Source organism: Antechinus flavipes, chromosome 4, assembly GCF_016432865.1.
Source record: "Antechinus flavipes isolate AdamAnt ecotype Samford, QLD, Australia chromosome 4, AdamAnt_v2, whole genome shotgun sequence".
Taxonomy (NCBI): Eukaryota; Metazoa; Chordata; class Mammalia; order Dasyuromorphia; family Dasyuridae; genus Antechinus; species Antechinus flavipes.
This window is the reverse complement of record NC_067401.1, coordinates 134,911,680-134,930,405: the sequence shown is the minus strand read 5'-3', so window position 1 is coordinate 134,930,405 and position 18,726 is coordinate 134,911,680. Positions and strand designations below refer to the sequence as shown.

Genomic DNA, 18,726 nt, shown 5'->3' with positions numbered 1-18,726 from the left:
AGAAAAAAGAGAAACCATTAGAGTGATTCCATGGGATATTCTAACAAATAGATGTTAGGGGAGACCATGTTGAATCTCTCACCCATTCCAGCTGCTTTGTCTTTCCCTTGGTTCTTTCTTTTCCAGGGTCACACAGCTAATAAGTGTTTGAGCTGGTCCTCCTGACTCTAGACTTGTGCCCTATCCACTGTGCTACCTACCTGCCCCTCCCTTGGTTTCTAGATAAGAGGATTTCCTACATATTATTAAAAGTTATAGACTTGAAAGTAGTCACAAGAGGGGGTATGAGAACTCAAGGAGATGTTCCAAGAGAAAGTATGGTGTCAATATATTTTCCCACTTAATAGTAAAGTTATATTCTTGCATTTCTTCTGAGTGAATTATTCTGTAATTATATTGTATAGTACTCTAGTTGAAAATATAGGCTTTGGATAACCCTTTCCCCAACTGTGTCTTGATGAATTTCTCTCAAAGTTGAGACTGACCCAAACCTCATTAAACCATTGTGTTCTCTGGGCCCTTTCTCTTTTCCTTCTCTTCCTCACTCACTCCCCCTTACCTCTCCCTTCTCCCTTTCTCAAGTCTTAGTCTGGGATCAGACCTATATGTGAAATAGAAATATATGTTCTGTGTAAATAAGCATTTTGCTTTTATAATACTGTATAAATCTGTCACTATCCTCTTCCATCCAAGATGTCCCAGTTCAACATTTATTTGCCTTCAAGTAACAGTATGATACTTTACAAAATGTTATCCTTGCCTTTGAGGAGTAAAAATGATTGTATTCTTTGATCTAGTCATTCTGTTATAGGACTGTACTATAGGAATATTTATCAAAAGCAAGGGGACAGAGGGCAGGAAGAGAGAATAAAGGGATTTCTTCAAATATACTTATGACACCATTATTTTTAATTGAAAAAGAAAACAAAACACCCCAAATTAGAAACAATTGCTCAATAGTAGGAAAAATGCCTTAATGTATTGCCATATGTCAACAGAATGGAATGCTACAACACAATTAGAAAAAACAAATGTAAAGAATGTTAAAAATTATGGAAAACTTAAGTGAAATAATGTGAAGAAATCAGGGCTGGAAGACTTGACTACAATTCCGCAGAAGGAATATACAGTACAATAAATACTGATATTATAGCTATTCCCCATATATCATATTCCATCACCTGCCTCAGTACAATGTGGTTGTCCCCACACCTGGGACCCACTTCCTCCTCATATTCCCCTCAGAGAATCCTATACTTTTTTTTTGGAGGAGTCTCTAAGGGAGAAGACTGGGACCCTCATCTCACCCAAGCTGGAAGGGCAGCATCCATGGACTAAATCCAAGAATGATGGGCACAGAAGCGTGGGGGTGCTGGACTTAGTTTGGACACTCTGTTGGCTTTAGCCCTACTTGCCCAAGTCACATAGCTAGTAGGTGTCTGAAGCCATATTTGAATTCAGATCTTTGCAACTCCAGTCCCAGCTTTCTACCCACTGCACATCCTAGCTTTCCTATGCTTATAGATAGAAGCTCAACAGTTTTCTCATTTTTAAAGATATGTTAGCTAGTTTTAGTCCTTTGTTTTTGAAGAGGACCAGTGGTATTGTGGATGATGTCCTGACTTACGTATGGATTGGATTTAGGTGAGACAGAATTGCACAAAGTCATCAGCCTCCTTTTCTCTTCCAGAATCATTGAGGTTAATGGCAGGACAAAAGTCAAAATGACTGGTGATGGTTTGGGATGCAAGGGATGACCTTGGCATCTGTAACGCCTGACCAACTCATTGGAACAAATTATTCTCATCCACCCATTCTGATGGGGGGAAGTCTTTATGAACTTTGGCGTTAATTCTCCCTGACTCACTGATGGATTTGAGGGATGGGATTTAACCCATCTGCTGAAATGATGTGCTGGGATATGGCCACTAGAGATGCTATAGCTTTTTGGACTCACAGGTGAGATGTGGGTGAATTAGGTGGATTTCAAAAGGAGATAAGCAGCCCTGAAAAGATTCAATAAGCTCTCTCACCAGAAGTACTAGTGTTAATTTGAATACTTGGGTGGATTTATGATCTCATCTGTGTGGGTGCTCCCTGTGGTTGCAGATAATAACTCATCCATGTTTTTTCCACATGTGGTACTATTCATCTATTGTTTTTTAAAGTTACTGTAATCTTTTCCCCAAACCACTAGACCCTAACCCATTTGGCAGGCAGGCAAACTGATGTCTAATGAGGAAGAGTAAAAGTGCATCTATTGGGAAAGGAATGCAAGCATCCTAACTTGCAAACTTCCCCCCCGCTTTTCACCTCTGGACTAAGGACAGTGTCAATATTGTGCAAAGAGAGTTGTTTATATAGGAGTCAGTTTCTAATTAGGCATCAAGATTTTGGAAAGGAAGAAAGGAAATAGTGACTGAAGATATGACAGCTTTATGGGAACCGTGACACTATAATTTTCAAGATTGCCTAAAGGTTTTTTTAAAGTTTCTATTGCTTTACAGGCTTGTAAGAGTTAGTTATCCAAAAAAGAGTGTTTTTCTCCTGTCCTTTACTTATCAAAGTAAATTCCTAGTCAGGAAACCAGAGCAGGGATTCCCAATCTGCTCCATGAGGAACTGGGTTTGAATGGGAAAATGAGTTTAATTTCAAGACTTTTCATTCCCAAACTTGAATGAAACCCAAAATTTTCTGTTTCCAAAAACAAACCAACCAAAGTCTGCACTTTTTCACTAACTTTTTGAGAGCCGCCAAAATCATTTAATTGAAACAAAAAAAGTAATAAAATAAACACTAGAAATATTCTCAATGATGACTTCCCTCTCTTTGGAGAGGTGGGGGGGACTATGGAAATATAACAGCACATACTGTCAGACTTGAGTGATGAATTGGTTAGTTTTGCTAAACTGTCTTTTTTTCTTCTTTTTTTCTTCTTTATCATAAAGGGAATCTCTCTGGCTGAGTTAGTTGTTCAGTCACTTTAAGTTATGTCTCATTCATTGTGACCCCATTTTAGGTTTTCTTGGCAAAGATACTGAAGTGATTTTCCATTTCCTTCTCCAGCTTATTTTATAAATGAGGAAACTGAGGCAAACAACATTAAGTGACTTGCCCAGGATCACATAGCTAGTCAGAGTCTTAGAGGAGATTTGAACTGATAAAGCTGAACCTGATTCCAAGCTTAGTGTTCTAGCCACCTAGCTGGGGTAAAGGAAAGGAATATATTGGGAAATAAAAGTGAGGTCAAAACAAGAGATATCAATAAAAAAGAAAAAAAAGTAAACATTCTCAGCAACCATTACCCCAATACATCCATTCCTACTCTCTTCTTCCCCAGTCTAGTCTGGAGAAAAGAATTATTCTGGTTTCCTCTCTGTATACTGTCTTCTTAACTTTCCAAGGCATATTTTTGGATATAGTATCCCTGATGTCCCAAGGACGGCATATCCACAGACAATCTATTTCATGGCATTGGTGAATCATGGTACTCTAGGGACTTCTCTTGAAGACCAATGGGAGCCCAGATTCAGATCCTGCTCCAGGTTCCTGAATAACGTGACTTATTTCTTAGGTGGGGAAGTAAGAGCTGATCCGGATTTGAATCAGGGCACACTCCACATCCAGTCAGATGCACATCCCCATGATGTCAAGTAACTGGACAAAAGGAACAGGCAGGGGAATGTTAAGGTCATGGAGGAGGTGATGGGCAAACCATTTTCCTCTCCCCTTACCCCTACTGCCTGCACAAGGAAGACATCAGGGTCAACCTGTCCACGCTACCTCTGGAGGACGTGACACCAGCTGCAGTTGAAGGTCAAGTCTGAGGAGACGCAGACTTCACAGCTCTGGTGTTGCAAACAGGCTGAAAGAGAGAAAGCAGAGACATCAGTCCCCTTGGATGGGAATTTCCAAGGCAGATAAACAGTCCCACAGGTAGACAGAGTTATCAAGAATTGGGGCTATTTAAGAAAAAAATGCCTTTAATAATAAAGCTGGGGTCATAGTGCCATGAAACTGACCCATTATTTTCATATGTTTGTTATTCCTTCTAAATAACTTTTTATGCTCCTCCTGTTTATTATATTTCTATACCAAATTCAAGTTGTATTTAAATATTTCTATATTAAATTCTCTGTATATCTGTTTAACTCTCCTTTGAATTAGATAAAAGTAAGGTTCATGAGATGTTCCTTCCTCCATGTTTGTAGGTACCCTAATTAGGTGAAGTAAATCAATCACTCCCCTCCTTTCTCCTTTTTCTTTCCTATTGTATTCCATTTCTCCATCTCCTTTCTTCTTCTCTTAAGATCAACAAAATAGAATAAAATCAACAATAAAACCAGTTCCAGTGTTTATATGCAGCTTACCCCTTGGCAATTACTGAAAGGACTCTTTCCTCTTTTCCTTTTATGTGCTAAGAATTTCATCATCACTTAATCCTTTCAGTTATTTAAAAGCAATTATCTTTCCAAGTTTTCTTTTTCTATTTAAGGTGCATTTGTCTATTCCTGTAGGATAATATTCAGTTTTGCAGGAGGAACTCTTTCTTTTGTGACTGTTTTCAGTACTGTTTTCTTTGACTTGAAAGTTCTGGATTTTGACTGTTATATTTCTGGGTGTTTTCAACTGAGGGTTTCTTTGAGAGAGTTATCATTAGATTGTTTCTATTTTCACTTTGCCACCTGATTCTAATAGATTTGGACAGTTTAAAAAATGATTTCTTGAAATATGTTTAGATTTTTTTTTGTTTAATCATGATTTTTAGAGAGGCTGACAATTAATTAATTTAAAATTAACTTAATTATTAATAATCACTTACTGTTAATTAAATTATTTTTTCTTAGTCTATTTTCCAGGAGAGTTATTTTTGAATGAAAATGACAAGGGGAGGGGGAACTACGAAACTCTCTAAAACTCCTTGAAGGACAGATTCTCCTTAATCCTGGCCTCCGTAAAAGACCCCACCCGAGGGAAACAGGATAAACAGCTTCATTCTGTTATCCTGAGAGATGGGCACCACCCCCATTGATAACACTCACTACTGATTAAGTTTCCCATTGAATTAAAGATCAAACCTAGAGACACTCATTCAATTCTATTCAAATTCCAGCTCAAGCTGCACTAACCAGCCCCCATCAAGAGTGAATCTGTTTGTAGCCAAGGCTTTAATAAGCCTACTTGGGGCTCAGTCCTTGCAGAGGACCTAATATGCCATCCCTGGAATAGCAGCAATCTCTGCCCTCTGAAATGATATTCTCTTTCAGTGTTACCCCCTCTCTATCTCTTTCTCACCTATTTCCCTAACAAGACTTTATACCTCTCTGTTGGGATTTCTCTACTAGAAACTTTACTTCTCTATCAGGACCTAGCCATCAAAGAATTCAGCCTTTCTATTCATGCATAGCAAAGGCTGACTTCCCAATGCCAATAATAAATTTCTTTTTACCAGTCCAGCTTTTTGGGTTTGTAAATTGGTTTACTAAGGACCTCTGTGCCACCAGAAGGGGGTTCCCACAACTCCTTGCCATGCACCAAATCTAAGGGGATTTAGGGGAGCCTTACCTCTTTATTTGGTTCCTTGAACCCTGAACCTGCCACTAACCTCATCATCTAACTCCCTGTTCACCAGGAACCCTAATCTCATCATTTGGTTCCCTAACCGGGAACCCTGAAATCTAGACCTCATTAAAACTAGGTAAAGATTTCTCAAAAAGTCTATTGCGATGGAATGGGTCAAATCCTAAATTTCAAGAAGTTACATAATCCCTATTCTCAGAGGTTTGTAGGGCAGTAAAAGTCAGAAGTTAGGTCTAAGCTTCAGGAAGTAGACAGTATTGCTGCCCATTGGTCAATGGTTAGTTCCTTTTCAGTCCATCCAATGAACCCAAGTCTTTTGCTATTTAACCAATTCATTATTTCAGGCTCAGGAAGCCAGGCACACCATGCTGGGAAATGGGAGCTGAAAGGCTCTGTGTCTGCTCAGCTGGTGTGTTTGGACCTCTCCTTGCAAGAACTGAATAAATGCTTCCATTTGTATCTGAAGATACCTCTGAGTAGTCATTTGGGGTAAGGGGATCTAGCATCCATCCCACACATTTTTGATCATAGATAGCTTTTATTTTCTTCTGTTTTTCCAATCCTTTCACTTGGTTTTAATGTTTTTATTATTTCATGAAGTCATTGAATTCTGAATGCTCCATTCTATTTTTTTTTTCAAGGAGTTCAGCACTTGGGTAAGTTTTTTCCCCCATTAATTTAATTTTTAATCTCTTTCTTCATTGCTTTTAGCCATTCCTGTAGTTAAAGTTACATACTCCCTCTGCTTTTTTTTTTCCTCTGAGATTCTGCTTGTACCTATTGTGTGTAGAATCACTCTTCATCTATTTTTATCACTTGAAATTCTCTTAACCCATAGTATCCATTGTTTTTGTGTCTACTTTCTTCTCTTCTCTTCCCAATAGGGCCTTTCTCCCATTACTCAAAAGCTTCAGGTCTACACTGACTAATGCTAATATGGAATTGTCCAGTGTAATCTCTCTCCCAGTCTCCATTGATTTCTGATTATCTTTTGTGCCATTTCAGAGGAATGCTTTGGATTTAAAAAAAAAAACCTATTTCTTTTGGTATATTTGCTTGGGAATAAGGATGTAGCATTTAAAAAGCTAGAGGGATATAATTTCTTCCCTCGTGGTGGCTAATAGTTTATATGTCCTTGGAAGAACAAGTGTTCCTGAAGATGTTAATTCTAATTGGTTAAAAATTAATGAAAAATGAGAATTTTGTTATAATGAGAGCTGGGCTCTATTACAGTGAGGGTCATGAGAGTATGTGACTTGGATCACCTAAATTTTGGTCAAAGATACTCATTAATTTCCATATCACCTGTCTGACAAAAGGGAGAATTCACATTTTCCAGACCAATCTGAGTAAATGCAATGAGCCAGAGTCCATCCTTAGCTTAAACTTAGAATTTCTTTTACTATCTTTCATTAGATCTCAGCCATCTTATCTGGGTAAGTCTTTGGAAAAAAAAAAAGATTTCCCACATTGGTTGATTTCCGGAGAGAAAGTAGAAAAGGGGGAAAAAAATTAGTCTTGATGCAATAATTAGTTATTAATATTAAGAAAGACATAATCATTTCTCTCAGGGAAGATCTTGGCTCCTCTACAACCTTTCACATTATCATCTTAACTGGAAGTGTAACATGAATTGGATTGTTCATAGGGTTCATAGAGAATGTTACAGGTCAAAGATTAAAAGCCCTGGGCTTTAATCAGATGGTTCCTGTGGACTGAGCAAGGGTGAGCAAGGTGATATGTGGGAAGGAGTATTACAGAACAGAAAGAGGGCTTTCTGGGTCTTGGTCACCTAGCTGGCCCTCTGTGGGATGGTTCAGGGAGAGAGAACAGTTCAAACATTATAGATGTTTGTCAGCACCACCACTGATTTCTTGTAGACTAGACAAAGAGTAGGGAGCAGAAGAGAATGTTGAACCTTGGTTAATTAATGCTGATGCTTTTTTCCTCTCAGCAAGGTGGAGAGTATGGAGCAGGAGAAGGGGATGGTCAGCCTTCCTACTGTCTCCTTTAAGCTGGATGCAAGTGGGGAGAGAAACTATGGAAGAAGGCAGGGCTACATTATACATAGGTTGCAACTCTGTGGTCAAATTATACATAAAATAATAATAGAAGCTACCCTATACATAATACTTTGCATGTTATCTCATTCAGTAATGGAAAAGATCACTGACTTTGGAATGAGAGTACATTCTTGATTTCTGCTTACTATCTGTTTAACTTGGGCCAGCTGGATCACCTCAATGGGCCTTGGTTCCTCATCAGTTAAAATTAGGTGAGTTGGATTTGCTGACTTCTAAAATCTCTTTCAGCTCTAAATATATATTCCTATAATAATAAAAGCATCACATGGTTTTAATAAAATCAACTGATCTTTATTTCTGCTATGGGTTTCAGGTATCTTGTTTGCTGTTAAAAGCTCACTTAATTCACTGGGAAAGGGGATGATTTAAATGTACAGAGAGAATGTCCCAGAAATATACTTCTCAGGGGAGTTTGATTTATTCCTTAGTACTTAGGTATGGAAATTAGTCTTGCACATCTATCTATGCCTTGCTACCAATTGCTGCTTTTTTTTTTTTCTTTGAAAAAAATAGGCCTTGTCACCCAAAAAAAATTTTTTTTGAAAGAATAGGCTTTGTATGATGATGGCTGACTCCCTCTTTTTTCTTTCTACCCATAAACTCTGAAACCACATTTCCCCAAAGTAAAGAAATTCTATGAATTGATGCCGTATCTGCATTCACACTCCTAGAAGCTCAGGCCTGTTTCTCAGGGATTCTATCAGCACCAGAATGTTTCTTTTCCTTCTTTTTCTTTTGTTTTGATTGTTTCTTAATATATCCCCAGTTCTGAAATGTTTTGGAGGTCTTTTTGGATTTCTGCAATCCTTTGGCCAGGAGCCTGATTAAGTCAGCATTTTCAGCAGATCTGGAGTTGATGCACCTGTTAGTGGTTTTGTCCTACTTTGCAAGACAGAGGGACCATTATAGGAAGGATGGTACATGTGCTCTGAGTCTAGTGGGCGTCAGCATATGCTTTCTGAAGGGTTTGAGATTGGAACCAAAATGAAGTTGGAATATTCTCTCCTCCTTTTCCCCATTCTCTTCTCTTTTTACTCTTCCTTCTCTTTTTCTCCTTTTTTCTATTCTTCTTTTCTCCTCCTTTCTCTCCATCTTTCTCTCTTCTTTCTTCTCCCCCTCCTCTTTCCTCTCCTTTCCCCCCTTTCTTTCCTTTCTCCTCCCATTCCTCTTTCTTCCCTTTCACTTCTGCCTGCTCCTTCACTTCCCCTCACCCTCTTTTTCCTCTCCTTCTTCCTTCTTTTCTTCCTTCTCCTCTTTTTCCTTCTTTTCCTTTTCCCTTTTTTCTTCCTTTTTCGTCCTCCTTTTTGTTTTCCTTCTCTTCCTTCCTTTTCTCCTTTTTCCCCTCTTCTTCTTCCTTTTCCTCTATTCCCCCCCCCTCTTTTCTTCCTGTTCTTCCTTCTCTTCTCCTAACCCCACCCTTCCAGGTAGAGCCTAGTGCCTAAAATAAATGATGTGAAAAGCACCTTCAAATCCAATTTAAAAGATAAATGTAGTTGTGTGTTAGGGAGACAAAACTCCTGGAACTTGATTAGATAGTAACACTGAGGGGGGGAAGAGAGAAGCTTTTTTTGGGTGCAGCATCCAGAGGGAGAAATTACTCAGGAAGCATCAAATTCTTATATTATTTAATTGTTCCTGCTAACTAGATGCTAAGCTCAGTTGTTTCTATGCTTCTACAGGGAAACATAAGAACTATCAGTGTTTTTTAAGCTTTGGCATCCTGAGGCAAAGACCTTGTTACCCTATGTTAGTCATAATTCTCTTTTTAGAGAAGAAAGAAGAGAAGAGAGAAAAGGAAGGGAAAGACTAGAAAAAGAGGCATTTAAGAGAAGAGTTAAAAAAAAATGAGGCAGAATAGAGGTTAAAGAGATGAGGAGAAACTGTTGTGAGTATTCACAAGTATTTTCTATCCATTCAGAATTATGATGAAATTAAAAGCCATTTCCAAATAGGAATGATGCTTTTCCTTCCTTTCTTCCAGCTTCAGTCCTGACTTTGCCATGACTAACCATCCCACAGTTTGGTCTTGTTTGAAAAGGGGCCAGGCTATTACAAATTGTAACTCTTTGTGATAATACCATTTAGCAGAAGTTCAAAGACAAAAAGAAGTTCAAAAGACAAAACTCCTGGAACTTGATTAGATAGTAACACTGAGGGGGAGAAGAGAGAAGCTTTTTTTGGGTGCAGCATCCAGAGGGAGAAATTACTCAGGAAGCATCAAATTCTTATATTATTTAATTGTTCCTGCTAACTAGATGCTAAGCTCAGTTGTTTCTATGCTTCTACAGGGAAACATAAGAACTATCAGTGTTTTTTAAGCTTTGGCATCCTGAGGCAAAGACCTTGTTACCCTATGTTAGTCATAATTCTCTTTTTAGAGAAGAAAGAAGAGAAGAGAGAAAAGGAAGGGAAAGACTAGAAAAAGAGGCATTTAAGAGAAGAGGTAAAAAAAAAATGAGGCAGAATAGAGGTTAAAGAGATGAGGAGAAACTGTTGTGAGTATTCACAAGTATTTTCTATCCATTCAGAATTATGATGAAATTAAAAGCCATTTCCAAATAGGAATGATGCTTTTCCTTCCTTTCTTCCAGCTTCAGTCCTGACTTTGCCATGACTAACCATCCCACAGTTTGGTCTTGTTTGAAAAGGGACCAGGCTATTACAAATTGTAACTCTTTGTGATAATACCATTTAGCAGAAGTTCAAAGAAAACTGAGAAGGGGGGGGGGGGAGGCACGGCGGAAGAAAAGTCCATTGGCCCAGAGTTTGTCTATGCTTTGAGAATGATTCTCAGTTTTTCCTTCTTACTCATGAACTCCCAAATTATATCTCCCCAAAGTAAAGGGATGTTATGGCTCAGTTGTCTTCCTGGATTCCCAACTTTGGTTGCTCAGCCCCAGAGTTCTCAAAAGCACTTCCACAGGATTCCATATCTTATTCCAACAGAAATGTCCTATGGTACTGAACTTGGCGATGGCACAAATCCTGGCAAAATTTTTACTCACTTGGCAGTGGGGTAAACTCTACAGCTGATGTGCTGGTGACCTTGCTGGTATCCAATTCAACTCGGTGATATTCATAAATTGTCCTGCGACGAGATTCTGAAACAAACACAGGATTGATCAGTGCAGGACCCAACTGTAGAGGAAGAAGTTTCTAATAGTGTGCAAATTCTCTTCATTCTAGTACCATCCCTCTTTCTAGTCACATTTCTGTCACCAGCATAACCACATTGCTTCTGGTACTTTATTTCTGTGCCTCAGTTTCCTTATTTATAAAATGAAAGGATTCCATAAACTGATTTTTAAGGTCTCTTCAAACTCTTTCTATGCTTCTATGGTCAAATAAAGATATACTATGCCCACAGCAATAGGTAGGCTACATAATTTGTACCTTTTAAAAATGTATTCAACAAACATCAGCCTAGGAGCGGGGAGAGATACAAAGTTTCAATAACACATTTCTGATTCTTATGAAGCTCATAGTCTACTACAGATGTTCTTTAAAAATTTTTATGGAATAAAACAACCATTCCCATAACATAGTACAATAAAAAAGATTATTGTACATGAAATTGCAAATTTATTATGTACAACCTGCTATTCTTTTCAAATATACAACAAAATTATCACATATTTTCCACCTTCCCTCTCCTGTCCTAGAGATGGCTACCATTAGGCACAGATAGGTATATATCTGTAAAATTATTCTATACATATTTCAATTTATCAGTTCTTTCTCTGGATGTAGATAGTATCTTTCCTCATATGCCCTTTGTAGTTGATTCGGGTGTTTGTAATAGATAAAATAACTTATTCACTCAAAGTCATTCTTAAAACAATATTGCTGTAATTGGATATTATATAATGTTATACAATATTCTCTTGGTTCTGCTCAATTTGTTCTTCATTATTTTGTGCAAGTCTTTCCACAATCTTCTAAATCATTGAGTCCATTATTTTTTATAGCACAGTAGTATTCCATCACAACCATATACTACAACTTGTTCAGCCATTCCCCAACTGATGGGCATCTCTGCAATTTCCAGTTCTTTGCCACCAAAAAGAAAGCTGCTGTAAACATTTTAGAACATATAGATCTTTTCCTTTTTCCTAATCATCTTTGCTAATAGACAAAGTAGTGGTATTGCTGAGTCAAAGGATATTAAGTAGTTTAATAACTCTTTGGGCATAATTCCAAATTGCTCTCCAAAATAATTGCATCATTTTACAATCCCAACAATGAATTAGGGGTTTCAATTTTTCCATATCCTTTTCAATATTTGTAATTTTTCCCTTCCATCATTTTAGCCAATCTGGTAGGTGTCAAATGATATCACAAGTGCAAAGGTTCTTAACTTTGTTTTGTTCTCTGAATCCCTTTGTCAGCCTGTGAAGTCTTCAACCCAGTCCTGGCTGTTCCATGAACAAGATATTCTATTCCTTGGTTCCAGGAGTTTATTCTGGCTATTCCTCATGTATGAAATGCTTTTCTCTCTTCATCTCTGCCTATTTGTTTCCTTGATCTCAACTAAAATTCCATCTTCAACCGGAAGCCTTTTGCAACCATCTTAATTTGAATGCCCCCTCTTTTAAATATTTCCTATTTATCCTGCATATAACTTGTTTGTACCTATTTGCTTGCTTGTCATTTCCTCTTTTAGACTATAAATTCCTGGAGAACAAGGACTATCTTTTGCCTTTTTTTCTGTAGCATTTAGCACAGTGCCTGGAACATAGTAATGCTTAATAAATTTTTATTGACTGAATAGTCAATAAAAATTGAATCTTGAATAAGATGGATAGATTTCTAATAAGAATGTTTTAAAATTCAAAATTCAAAAAATAAAATCACAAAAGAAACCAATTATACTGAAATACAATTATCACAACAGTTTTTTTTTTTTTTTTTTTTAGGTTAACGGACCTCTGGTTAAGATTCCTTGGTTTATTAGGAGGAGAAAACCCAGATAAACATAATAAAGGGTATCCCAGAAACCCTAGTATAGTTTTACAACACTGTTAGTCCTAGACTTTCCCACCAGAAATATATACATATATTTGCATATATGTATGTATGAATATACACACATGGAGCAGCTAAGTGGCACAATGAATCAAATGCTGGCCTGAAGTGAGGAAAATTCTTCCTTAATTCAAATCTGATTTCAAACACTTATTAGCTGTGTGACCTTGGGCAAGTCCCTTAATCCTGTTTGTTTCAGCTTTCTCATCTGTAAAATGAACTGGAGGAAGAAATGGCCAACCACTCCAGTATCTTTGCCAAGAAAACTCTCAATGGGGTCACAAAGAAATGGACACAACTGAAACACCCATGCATATACATATATGCACATATATACTTACACACATACACACATATATACATGCGTAATTCATGCATACATTTCATCAGTAAGATACCATTTTCACTTTTCCGCAGCTCTAGAACTGTGGCAGCTATTCAGGGGACACTCCAACCTTGTATACATCCTCCTCTGCCTTATTGAACTCCGCTAAAGATCAATGGCAGGAAATTACATTGAGAGAAACATGGGATCAGTCAAGGACCGTCTAGAAATGGAAATCTTCCCATATATAAGGGCAAAAGAAGTATTTGTCTGTCTAGGACAAATGAGCAGAGGACCACCTGGAGTCAAAGCAGGGGACAAGAATGAGCTGTAAGAATTTGGTGGTTTTTCAATAGGCAGGCTGGGTAATTGCTCTCTCACATATGATACCTTGGCCTGCCTGGTCTCCAACTTGCTCTGCCTTCTTGGAGTCCTAGGGTTAAATGGTGAGGTCTTCAGCCTCAGGCCCTGACCCAAACTCTGTCCCAGAATTTGAAAGGGATGACAAACAGAATTCCAGATTTGAAAGGGACTTCAGAGAACATCTAGTCTGACCCCTACCTAACTAATCCTCTCTAAGATTTCCCCAACAATCTAACAATATAATGTTAGATAACAATCTTGTCATCCCCTGACTCAGTGGAGGGCGAACCCACCACATTCCAAGAAAGTCCATTCCATTTTGGGATAACTAATTGCTAGAAAGTGTTTCACTCTAGGTGGTATAGTGGATAAACAATGGGCTTGGAGCTAGAGAAGGAAATGACAAACCATTCCAGTATTTTGCCAACAAAACCCCAAATAGGAATGCAAAGAATTGGACATGATTGAAAACAATAACAAACATGTATATATGTACATACATATAAATACATATGTGTATATAAACATAATATATTGTACATACATGCATACATATATATGATTGAATGATAATATATACTACTTTATGGTTTATAAAGTACTTAATAATTATCATCTCATTTGATCCTACCTCATAGGGGTACCTAGCGGTAGACATTATTATTATCCCTGTTTTACAGATGAAAAAACCAAGACAAATTAAGTAATTTACTAAGAGTTACACAAATTGTTATTTCTACTATTTCTGAGGCCAGATTTAACTCAGGTCTTCCTGATTCTAGGTGCAAGGCTACTGTGCCACTTAATTGCTTAATAAAACTTTAAACTGCACTAAGGATTCTAAATGAAGAACAGCCAGGGTAGCTGTACTGGATAGTACATGAAGGTGAGTAAAGTGTAAGAAGCCTGGGAAGGCAGGAAGTGGCCAGGTAATAAAGAACTTAAAAAAATGAAAGGATTTTCTGTTTGAATGTGGAGCTACTGACGGTGACTGAGTAACAGCATTCTGTGGTTAGGTCTACATGTTAGGAAAATCACTTTGGCAGCTGAGTGGAAGATACATTGGAGTTGAAGGAGACTTGAGGCAGGGAGGACAATTAGGAGGCTACTCTATTAGTCTAGGTGTGAGGTAATGGATGAAGTGACCTATACCAAGATGGCAGCAGAATTGATGAAAGACTGGATTTTTAAATTAGGGTACTTAGGTCTCAATTCCAATTCTGATACTTGATCCCTGTATGACCTTAAATAAATCATCCATCTATTTTTGCCTCAGTTTCTACATCTCTAAAATGGGAGGTTGAATTCAAGGCTCTCTTGAGGTCCTTTTTCTGTTCTAAATCCAAGTCTATGTTAATCCTGAGATAGCAAGACTGGAGTTTAAATGGACAAGGTCAGAGTTCCCTCCATAGCACTCCTTAGTGTCTAAGTGAAGAGAGGCTTGCTGATAGGTCACCTCATGGGCTGTGTCTCAACGTGCAGCTCATTCTCTTGCCAACTTTCCTGGTTTCTTTTTTCTTTCTTTTTTGAGTTTAATAGTATTTTTTTTCCCAAAAACATGCAGAGATAGTTTTCATTTTGCTAAATTTTTTGTTTCAAATTTCTCTTCCTTTCCTACTCTCTCTCCTCTCCCCAAGATAGCAAGCCATACAATATAGATTAAACATGTACAATTTTTCTAAACATATTTCTATATTCTTCATGCTGCACAAGAAAAATTAAATCAAAAGAGAAAAAGGAAAAAAACAGGTAAACAAACAACAAAAAAAGTGAAAACACTATGTTTTGATCCACATTCAGTTTCTATAGTTCTCTCTCAGGACGTGGATGGCATTTTTCATCATAAGTCCATTGGATTTGCCTTGAATCCTGATTTTTTTTTCAGTGTTAAACTTGACCTTCCTCATCCCTGTTCCATCCTGAGATGTTTATCTTCAATTTATACTATCTGAATCATGTTACAATAAAATCCCTATGTAACTAAAAACAGTCACAAGCTAATAGGCCAAATGCCCACTTACTATAGCAGTATTTAAAACAACAAAATGTCAAAGGATGAAACTGAGACCATCTCAAGGAATATATGTTGATGGGACTATTCTGATTCAATTGACCTTACATCTAATACAATCGCAAGATAAACCTTTTAAAATGCTAGAAACTCATTACAAGACTGATCGATTCTATAAGGGTTAGTCCTGTCACATCACCTTTTGCTCCATCATTAGAAGAAAAGAATTTTCCTGTGTCACATCCTATCCCTGTTGTTGCAAGTTGAGTTCAAATGAGAATTTATCAAGTCTCATAGTCAGTCAATAAGCATTTATTAAGCACCTATGAGCTAGGATGTTCAGAAGGACTAGCACCTCTGGTGTGAGGGCTTGCGGAGCTCTTTTTAGGATTGCTCATCCACTTTTGATGTCCACTTGATTCACCTCTCATTGATGGCTCCAAGAAGCTGTAGCAGGTACAGCAGTCAAAACCCAGCAAACTAACTTGGCAGACAGACTAAACCAGGTTGAGGGTGATTTACAGGCTTCAAACCTGACCTTCTATGTCAGTAGTTAAGAGGGCATCCCCAAGCATGTGCCGACTTTCCTCATGGGAATGGGTAGATGAAAACAATTTGTTCCAAAAGCCATAAAGAAGACTGAAGCAGTCACTGCAGAGTGCTCAGAGCTTGGTCAGGCATCAAAAATGCCAAGGTTACCCACTGCATCCTGGGTCACTGCCAGTCATCTTGGGTTTTGTCCTGTCACTGGACTTTGATGACTCAGGAACAAAGAGTGAAGCTGATGACTTTGTACAGCTCTGCTTTACTTAAATCCAATTCTTGCAAAAAGCAAGACGTCACCTATGAAGTTGTTGGTTCTTTTCCAATACTAAGGACAAACAACAACAGTGTACTAAATGATAATTCATTTATATCTTAGTTATTGTTTCTTATATTTCAAACTATACCATTAACTCATGTGGCAAGGTCACTTCCCCTTTCTAAGTTTGTTTTCTTCTCTATTACATGATAGAATTAGACTCTCTAAGAGTCCTATTAGCCTTGGAACTTTATGGATCTAATATATATGCATTTATTCTCAACATTTCCTGAACTAAGTCAACAAACATTTATTAAACACGTGCTATGTGACAGGCATTGTACTAAGTGCTTAATATACAAAAAATATACAAAAAAAGTCCTCAAGAAATGTATAATCTAATGAAGTATACAACATGCAAACAATTATATATGAGCAAAATATATACAGGATAACTGGGCGATTTCAAAGGGAAAGCACTAACATTGAAGGGAATTGGAAAAGACTTCTTGTAGAAAATAGGATTTTATCTGAGACTTGACAAGAGAAAGAAATGAAGAGAGAGAGAAATCCAAACATAGGACACAATTAGTGAAAATGGAGTATCCTGTGTAAGGAACAACAAAGAGACTGTAGTCACTGGATTGTAGATAATATGGGGAAGAGCAGGCTTGAAGTATAAGATGAATGGAAAGGAGCCAGGTTGTAAGAAGATTTGAACATCAAATAGATTTGATATTCTTGATTATATTTGATCCTTGAAGTGGCAGGGAGCCAATGGAATTTATTGAATGATGGTGGGGGTTTGTGTGCAATATAGTCAGATCTTCTTTAGGAAGATTAATTTGACAGTTGAGTAGATGATAGATTAGAGTAGGGAGAGATTTGAGGAAAGAAAAGGAATTAAGAGGCTATTTTAATAGTTCTGGCACAAAGTGATGAGGGCTTGTACCAGGGTAATGGCAATATCAGAAGAAAGGAGTATATTCAAGAGATGCTGCAAAGTTGACATTGACAGCCTTGGAAACAGATTAGAAATAAAAGATGAGAGATAGTGAGGAGTCAAGGTGACATCAAGATTGAGCCTGGGAGATTGAGAGAGTATGCTCTCCATAATGAAAGAAAAACTTGGAAGGAGGAGAGTCTGTAAGAAAGCTCATGAGTTCAGTTTTGGACACATATGACACTTGTTTAAGATATTTATGTCAAAGCTTCTTAAACTGTAGTTAGCAACTCCATATAGGATTGTGTAACTGAATGTGGGGATTACAAAATTATTATTTATTACCAGTAAATGTTTGATTTGTATACCTATTTATATACCAATATACCCAGAGTTGCATAAAATTTTCTCAGACAAAAGGGGTCATGAGTGGAAGAAGTTTAAGAAGCCCTGATCTATGTGACATTCTAGTTCAAGTTGCCCAATAAGTAGTTGAACATTCAAGACTGCCTCAGTTTCTACAGATTGAATGTTGATGTTTAGTCATTTCAATCATATCTGACTCTTTGTGATCCATTTAGGGGTTTCTTGGCAAAGATATTGGCGTGGTTTTGCCATTTCCTTCTCCAATCATTTGACAGATGAGGAAACTGAGGCAAACAGGATTAGATAACTTGGCCAGGGTCACACAATTAGTAAGTGTCTTCAGTCAGATTTGAATTAGAGAGATTATGACTAGCCATAGATCTGAGAAGCATCAGCAAATTAATAATTCCAAAGGAACTGAAGAAATCACCAAGCAAAATAGTAGAGGGGAAGAAATGAGAACCTAGGTCAGAGTTTTGTGAGACAAATATACCAACAGATTTAGTTGATTATTGAGAAGTTTTGAATTGAACTGCTTTTTCAAATCCTTTAAAATTCATTGTTACCAACTGTGATGGAACTGGCTCTTTTCAACAATAATTCAAGGTAATTCCAATAGACTTGTGATGGAAAAAGCAATCTGCATCCAGAGAGAGAACTATGGAGACTGAATGTGGATCAAAGTGTAATATTTTCACTTTTTTATTGTTGTTGTTTGTTTGCTTTTGGTTTTTTTCTCTCTGATCCCTTTCGATCTGATTTTTCTTGCATACCATGACGAATATGGAAATGTTTAGAAGAATTGCACATGTTTAACCCATATTAGATTGCCTGCTGTCTTGGGGAGAGGAGAGGGAGGAACACAAGGTTTTGCAAAGGTGAATGTTGAAAACTATCTTTGAATATATTTGTAAAAAATAAAATGGTTTGAAAAAAATAAAATTCATTGTTACAAGAGATGGCTCACTGGTTACAGTAAGAGAGAATATTCAAAAATGAAGGTAAAAATGGAATCAAAAGAGAATAATGAGAACAATAAACAATTTAAAAAACTTTGATGGCAAAATACATTTAAAAATACATAAAAATGGTTCTTCCATTACTGTTTTTGCCTCAGAGCTAAGCCTAGAGTATTTAGAAGACAAAGCATGGGATATTTTGGAAACAAGAATAGGATATTTCAGAAGCAATTATTTCAATTTGGTCTCTCCCAGCAACTCAAAATCT

The 18,726-nt window shown here is 37.3% G+C and overlaps 1 protein-coding gene and 1 long non-coding RNA gene across 2 annotated transcripts in view; one reads left to right on the top strand and one right to left on the bottom strand.

The window, feature by feature from the left end:
- The window catches only part of PLXDC1 (plexin domain containing 1), a 106,021-nt gene that overhangs the window by 21,146 nt on the left and 66,149 nt on the right, over positions 1–18,726 (bottom strand). Inside the window, exons 8-9 of the mRNA XM_051994642.1 lie at positions 10,670–10,765; positions 3,784–3,865 (exon numbers count right to left, since the gene is read on the bottom strand). Coding sequence (XP_051850602.1) covers positions 3,784–3,865; positions 10,670–10,765 — 178 coding nt within the window. The remainder of the gene's footprint in view (positions 1–3,783; positions 3,866–10,669; positions 10,766–18,726) is intronic.
- The window catches only part of LOC127560230 (uncharacterized), a 39,151-nt gene continuing 25,613 nt past the window's right edge, over positions 5,189–18,726 (top strand). The window contains exon 1 of the long non-coding RNA XR_007953286.1: positions 5,189–6,069. This is a non-coding gene — a long non-coding RNA (uncharacterized LOC127560230). The remainder of the gene's footprint in view (positions 6,070–18,726) is intronic.